The following is a 6,996-nucleotide window of genomic DNA, read 5'->3' as shown; positions in this document are numbered from 1 at the left end:
CTGGGAATTCACTTTTTCACTACACACTCGATTAGAATCACGCGACGGTAAAAATAATACTGGCTCACTCGAAGTTCCTATCCGCTATTTATATTTGACGATTGGAATTCTAGAAACTTCGAGTAAGCGCGCGACACCTGTTCCAGAACAGCGTGGAACACGCTGGTGGCACTCAATCTCGTCGTCGGTCGGCGCGGTCGGTGCGGCTGCTGTGGTGAGTTCGTGTGAGTTACCACACGATGACAACGGCGGCGGCGGGAGCTTCTCACGGCACTCACCACAGACTCTCACGCTTGCTGGTGGATCTCGTTCTCGCAGTGACGTCGTCAGGATGGGTCGCGTTGCGGGTTGTTTATTGTGAGTGTGGGGTATGATGCTGCTGGTTGGTGTTATTGCTGCTGTTGGGTTGTGCTACGCAGGGAGCCGATGCACGTGCTATTCGTGGTTGTTGTTGTTGTCGCTTGGCTCGTTCCGTACGGAACATACTCCCCCCGGTTGACACGAAGTTTCAACAGCTTTCTTCGGTGATTCGTTGTCTTCGACTGCATCGTTTTTTGGCTCATGGTTCGTATGTCGTAGCTCGGTGATAGTAACGTGGCGTGCTGTTTGGTACTCTGACTTTTCGTTCAAACGGGCGTTGCAGATGAATCTGAGTACCAAAGCCATCACACGTTCAATCTTCCTGAAGTCGCTGAATCGGGAAAACAATGGAAACTCCTCTTCTACTGCTGTAGCAACTGTCTCGACGGTTGTTATTTCGGGAAGCATGTTCTCGGGGATGTCTTCGATGTCCTCTGCTTCGTACTCAACGCTTGAAAGGAATGACGGGCTGTACCACCAAAGACTGCTTTTGCACAAGTCGTTCGGTAGTAGTCCTCTAGAAACGATGTCCGCTGGGTTCTCCGTGGTTCGAATGTAGCACCATTGATATTCTGCTGTTTTACTGTTGATTTCGGCGATACGATTGCGTACAAATACCTTGAGTCGATGTGCAGGTCGTTTCATCCAAGCCAGAACTATTTGGCTGTCTGACCAGAGAACGACGTGACGAAACTCCATCTGTAGGACATGGACTACCTTCTCAACAAGTCGAGTCAGTAGTAGTGCGGCACACAACTCCTTTCGGGGTGTCGATAACTCGTGAAGCGGTGCCACCTTGGATTTGCTGGTAACCAGTTTCAATTTGGCTGATCCGTTGGAGAAAAGGCTTCGTACGTAAACACATGCACCATACGCCACTGATGATGCATCGGCAAATCCGTGCAGTTCGTAGTCTACGGCTTCGTCGAAGGTAATTCGTCTGGGAATAGCGATCGTTTCAAGAGCTGACAAGGAATTTGCGAAGTCCTCCCAGAACTTCTGCGTTTGGTCGTTCACTGGATCATCCCATCCAATCTTGCATTGCCAGAGCCGCTGCACAAGTAGTTTGGCAACAACGATGACTGGTGACACAAGACCTAATGGATCGAACAGTCTTGCCACCTCGGAATAAATGATCCTTTTCGTGACGGGTTGCTTCAAACTGCGCTGAATTGGCCTGGCAATTTGGAAAATGTCGGCTTTCGGGTCCCACAGTAGGCCAAGTACCTTTATTACTCCATTCGGTCCATAATCTTCCAAAGCGGCTGGCTGCTCCTGTTCAGCTGTCGGAATGTGTTCCAGTAACTCGTTTGAGTTGGAACACCACTTGTGTAGCGAAAAACCTCCTTTCTGCATGATGCCCTTCAGCTGCTTCACTGCTTCAACAGCAGCTGAAAGCGAGTCTGCGCCCGAAAGGGCGTCGTCGACGTAGAAATCCTCCTTCACGATACGGGCTCCAATAGGGTAGTCTGTTGATTCGTCTTCGGCTAATTGTTGCAAACAGCGGGTTGCCTGGAATGGTGCGGAGGCTGTCCCGTATGTTACCGTGGTAAGCTCTAGGACACGAAGGCGGTCGGATGGTTGCTCGCACCAAAACACTCGAAGAAAATGCGTGTCTCGGGGATCCATGATGATCTGGCGATACATCTTTGGAACGTCGGCGGTGAATGCAATTTTATACTTACAGAATCGTAGCATAACGTCATACAGTTCCTTCTGTACCGTTGCACCCACTTGAAGAACCTCGTTGAGCGAAAGGCTTGCTGCGTTCGCCTTTGCGCTAGCGTCAAATACTACTCGGCATTTGGTGGTTGAACTCGTATCTCTCGGCAGTGTCCTAGCTGCTCATATTCTCGCATAAACTCGATGTACTGCTGCTTTAATTCTGGGTTCTTCTGAAGTCTCTGTTGCAACATCTGGAACCTTTTCAAAGCAACAGTACGGCAATCATTCAGTTCGTTGGCGTTATCTCTGAACGGCAACCTCACGATGTAACGTCCATCTTCAGTCCGACGGTGAGTTGCGAGAAAATGAGCCTCGCACTCTTGCTCCTCGCTGGTTAGTGGGCTGGCATCAGGCACTTCTTCAATTTTCCAAAAACGCTGAATTGCCTCCTCGACGTCGTCTAGCGATGCGGTAAGCGAGTGCTGTACCTCGTTGGCGATGGAACGCTCTCTGAAGACTCCAGCTACCACCCATCCTAGGGAGGTTTCGCGCAGCTCAGGGAAGTCTTCGTCGAGTTTGATGTCACGGTCTTCGTGGAGTTGGCGTAGTTGCACGAGAGTTGCGGGGTCTCTCTGGTCGAGGTCGAAACGGATACCTTGTTCTGGTCGATGGGAGGGCTTTTCTCCTGAGCTGGGACGGACACACTTGGTTTCGGCTCTTGTTTCAGTTCCTCGTTGTGGAGCTGCGTATGATGCCGCTTCTGGCATTTCTGGCACGTATTCGGCGATGAACAATCTCTAGCACTGTGCCCCTTGCGAAGACAATTGAAGCACACTCCGGATGTCCTTACCTTCTCAATTCTTTTCTCGAACGGCAGGCTGCTGATTGCGTCGCATTGGTAGTTACGATGTGTACCCTGGCAGAAATCACACTTGTCCTTCTTCTGCGATTCGGTCGCAGCGGCATGAACCTTCACACCAGCTGCCTTCGATGGTGCTTGACCTTTGGAACTCGGTTTCGGCAATGGCTGGGAGGTGGGGTTTTGGAATGCCAGTTCACAATTCTCCAGCATCTGGCACCTTGTCTGAAGAAACGAAATGGTCTGCGCATACGTTGGGATCTCACCTTTCTTTTGCGTGGCCTCCCATGCCATCCTCGTTGCTTGATCCATCGACGACGACAAGATGTGGACCAGGAAGAGGTCGGATACACCCAGGAACTTCTGCTCCAGATACTTCAAACTCTCGACATGGCGGGTACACTCGTCGTGGAGTCGTCGAAGCTCCTTGCAGGTTCCCGAAGCCATTTTCGGGATATTGAATAGGCCACGGATGTGTGTCTCGACGATGATCCTCTTGTTCTCGAAGCGGTCGGTGAGGATGGCCCATGCTTGTTGATAGTTTCCTTCGCTGATGACCTTGGCATCCAGAACTCCAGCTGCCTCACCAACAAGCGCCTTGTCTAGGTGGTACAGCTTGATGGCGTCGGAATCGCCAGAGTTGGCCATCAGGTCCTGGAATATGGCCTTGAACTTCGGCCAGTTGGCGTATGATCCATCGAAGTTGGGGATCGGGACCTTCAATGGTTGCTGCTGCACGATTACCTGTGGTTGCGGGAGTGGAGCTCTGGTGGCATCAGTCTCTCTGGAAACCATCAATTCGTCGATGACGGTGCGGACGTGGTTGTATCGCTCTTCGAATGCAACGTAGATCTCCTCTTGTTGGCGGAAGGCTTCATCCGGAATTGCGGCGATGAGTTTGCTGTGCACGGCACTGAATTCGTTGTAGGCATCGTCGATGTTCTTCAAATACGTCCTCAACTGCGAAGGGCTGATCACGTGTTTGGCAGTGGCAAGTGCCCTTTGCACCCGCGTTAGCTTCATACTTACTTGATCACGCTGGCGGGACAACGACGACAACTCCTTCAGTGTCTCAGCATCGACGGTGATTTCCCAGTTGGTCGAGTAATTTTCCACATCAGCGTCCAGCTGCTGCTTCAGCTTTGCAGCTGCAGCGGCCTTAGCTGCCCTGGTCTTCGGCGTATGACTTTGCGACATGATGAAAATCCTTCGGGCGGAACACGCAGCTAACGACGGTGCGAGTGCGTGTCGGGTCGGAGCGGCGGTGCAGAATACTCCTCGGGCGATTGACGACAGATTCGGAACAACTTACAAGCGGCGGCGACAGTAGCGATTCTCTCCTTGGTCGGTGCACGTTCTGGCAAGGGTGCCACGCAAACGTGTCGGGCGGTGGTGTCGTATCCTTTCCAACGGCGGCGGGGCGGCACTGGATCCGGTTCGCTAGGACCACTATGTTGGCGCGTATCCGGGACCAACTCCGGTCGGGTCGGGTGGACTGTATCACTCGGTAAATTTTCGGAAAGAAGGAATAACACCACTTTTGAATCACTACTTAAACACTACTTTTATTACTCTGCACTTTCACTTTTACACTACTTAACTTCTACTGGGAATTCACTTTTTCACTACACACTCGATTAGAATCACGCGACGGTAAAAATAATACTGGCTCACTCGAAGTTCCTATCCGCTATTTATATTTGACGATTGGAATTCTAGAAACTTCGAGTAAGCGCGCGACACCTGTTCCAGAACAGCGTGGAACACGCTGGTGGCACTCAATCTCGTCGTCGGTCGGCGCGGTCGGTGCGGCTGCTGTGGTGAGTTCGTGTGAGTTACCACACGATGACAACGGCGGCGGCGGGAGCTTCTCACGGCACTCACCACAGACTCTCACGCTTGCTGGTGGATCTCGTTCTCGCAGTGACGTCGTCAGGATGGGTCGCGTTGCGGGTTGTTTATTGTGAGTGTGGGGTATGATGCTGCTGGTTGGTGTTATTGCTGCTGTTGGGTTGTGCTACGCAGGGAGCCGATGCACGTGCTATTCGTGGTTGTTGTTGTTGTCGCTTGGCTCGTTCCGTACGGAACAGTTCCTTTATAATTTGATGCTGTTTGAGCAAAACATTGGAAATCTGTGTTGTTTTCCTAAATTTTTGTCTTTTCTACAGCACAGTTTTCCAAAGTTTTGCTCAAACAGCATTGTTGACGACGGGGCACTTACACTCCGTGTGGTGTTCCTGTCAGCTGCCGCAACGATCACTCGACGACGACGAAGATGATGACAATCACACCATAGTTGTAATTGCACGGTACCGTTGCGAAGCTAGACGGTATTCGATTCCGCGTGTGCCGATCAACAGGCAAGAGAAGCGCACTGAATGAACTGTCGACGACCGAAACTACTTACTGATACTCGGAGGATTAAGTGGTAGATAATTAAAATCGGTTGGTCCAAATCGAATGTGGGAGCGATCAACTGGCCTTCCTAGATCCGGTCAAATTCTTTCGTATTCGAGGACGTGACTTAGTCGGATGAGGAAAAGTTGATCGCAATGCATTTATATTTTTCTAGACCCATGCCAGGTGAGATCCTGCTGTCTGAAACCTACGGGTGCATCTGATAGGGCCTGAAGGGTAGTGATACCCTTCCTTACGGACAGGTCAGATCGGGTTGCACGTGGGCATCAGTTCTTGATGTCCGCTCAGCAGTAGGGCGCGAGCGGGGTTGACCCTGCCCGCCTTCCGAGGACAAAGGGAGTGGCGAGGACCACTCGGGAAACTGGCTAAGCGCCAGCACGCTACCGTGATGGACTCTCCAGAGCGAGTCATCGATTTTCGTTGCTGCTAGGCTACGGCAGCTAACCTTGAGGGTGCGATATGCACTAGCCCCTCTCTGAAGCAATACCTTCTTGGTGGTTCCGGAGAGACGTAGGGTTTGGCGACCATAGGAATGTGTTTTAGTGGGTCGAGGAGAGAGTAGTCCTGGCTTCTACCGGCATTGTAGAAGACGGCCTTAACCCCACACTACCCTAACTTTCCTGTTAGGGTGTCTGATGAGCAGATTTATCCCCCTATGGTTTAGAAGGAAAAAAAAGACCCATGCCAAAGTTACTCGCATTCGGAATCGTAGCTTGCCAGAGTGGAAAAAGTTTGATCGATTCAGTGAAGATTTGAGACTCCTCGATTCTAAGTACCAAGTAGCACTTTTCAAAGACTTAAGTTTTTCCAACCAAGCTCCAGTCAACTCCTTTCGCATTCGAAGGCTTGGGTAATAGGAGGGATTAGAAAAAGATTAAGCTACTCAAAGTGTTTGGTAACGAAGGATTTCGAGTAGCAAATAAGTGAGCGTTCTGGTGCATGTGATGTACAAGGCAAAACTGCTACCGTCTTTATTGTTCGATCGCCTTTTATACTCTCGGCCAGACATTATTCGCACCCTCTTTTTATGTTTTTCCTGATTCCTACGTAAAGCATATTAATTATATGTGTATCGTCTAGAAACTATGCTCACCCTCTTACTTATTTGATACTTGCTGGGCTACAACTCGTAGCGGTGAGTCTACGCCGAATGAAGTATCGGCCTCCACTGGCCTCGGTCCTGGGCCAATCATTTCCAGTAGCCGTGAACGTTTAGAGTCCTTAGGTCCTCCTCAACTGCAAAAAGCCAACGTGTGCACGGCCCTCCGCGAAGCCGACGACCCCTTCCTGGTTCTCTGCTGAATATAATTTTAGCTTGTCGTTCCTCCGGCATACGAGCTACGTGTCCAGCCCACCACAGCCTGCCGTGTTGTATTCGCTGCACTATATTCATATCTTTATATACAATTCGTAGTTCATGCGACGCCGCCAGATGCCGTCCTCCAGTTTACCGCCGAGTATTGTTCGCAGCACTTTACGTTCGAAGACTCCAAAGGCTCTCCGATCAACTTCTTTCAACGTCCACGTTTACACCCTCTTTACATCATTAATTAACTCATGATTCATCAAAATTCCTACTTCCTGCAATGAATCTTTCAAACAAGTTTCGCTAACAAATAATTAATCCCTGATCAAAACCTTTTCTGGTATTTCGAACATTACAATACATTGGGGTTGTGTTCTTGGCTTTACGT

General features: G+C 50.3%; 1 protein-coding gene across 1 annotated transcript; it reads right to left on the bottom strand.

Annotated features, from left to right (window-relative positions):
* Nucleotides 1–435: 435 nt before the first annotated feature.
* On the bottom strand, nucleotides 436–2,007 carry LOC134290616 (uncharacterized). The gene has a single exon (XM_062857785.1). It carries the CDS (start codon nucleotides 2,005–2,007, stop codon nucleotides 436–438), a length of 1,572 nt encoding a protein of 523 aa, XP_062713769.1.
* Nucleotides 2,008–6,996: the final 4,989 nt, after the last annotated feature.

This window comes from Aedes albopictus, chromosome 3, assembly GCF_035046485.1.
Source record: "Aedes albopictus strain Foshan chromosome 3, AalbF5, whole genome shotgun sequence".
NCBI classification, from domain to species: Eukaryota; Metazoa; Arthropoda; class Insecta; order Diptera; family Culicidae; genus Aedes; species Aedes albopictus.
This window is presented reverse-complemented; position numbering and strand designations above follow the sequence as displayed.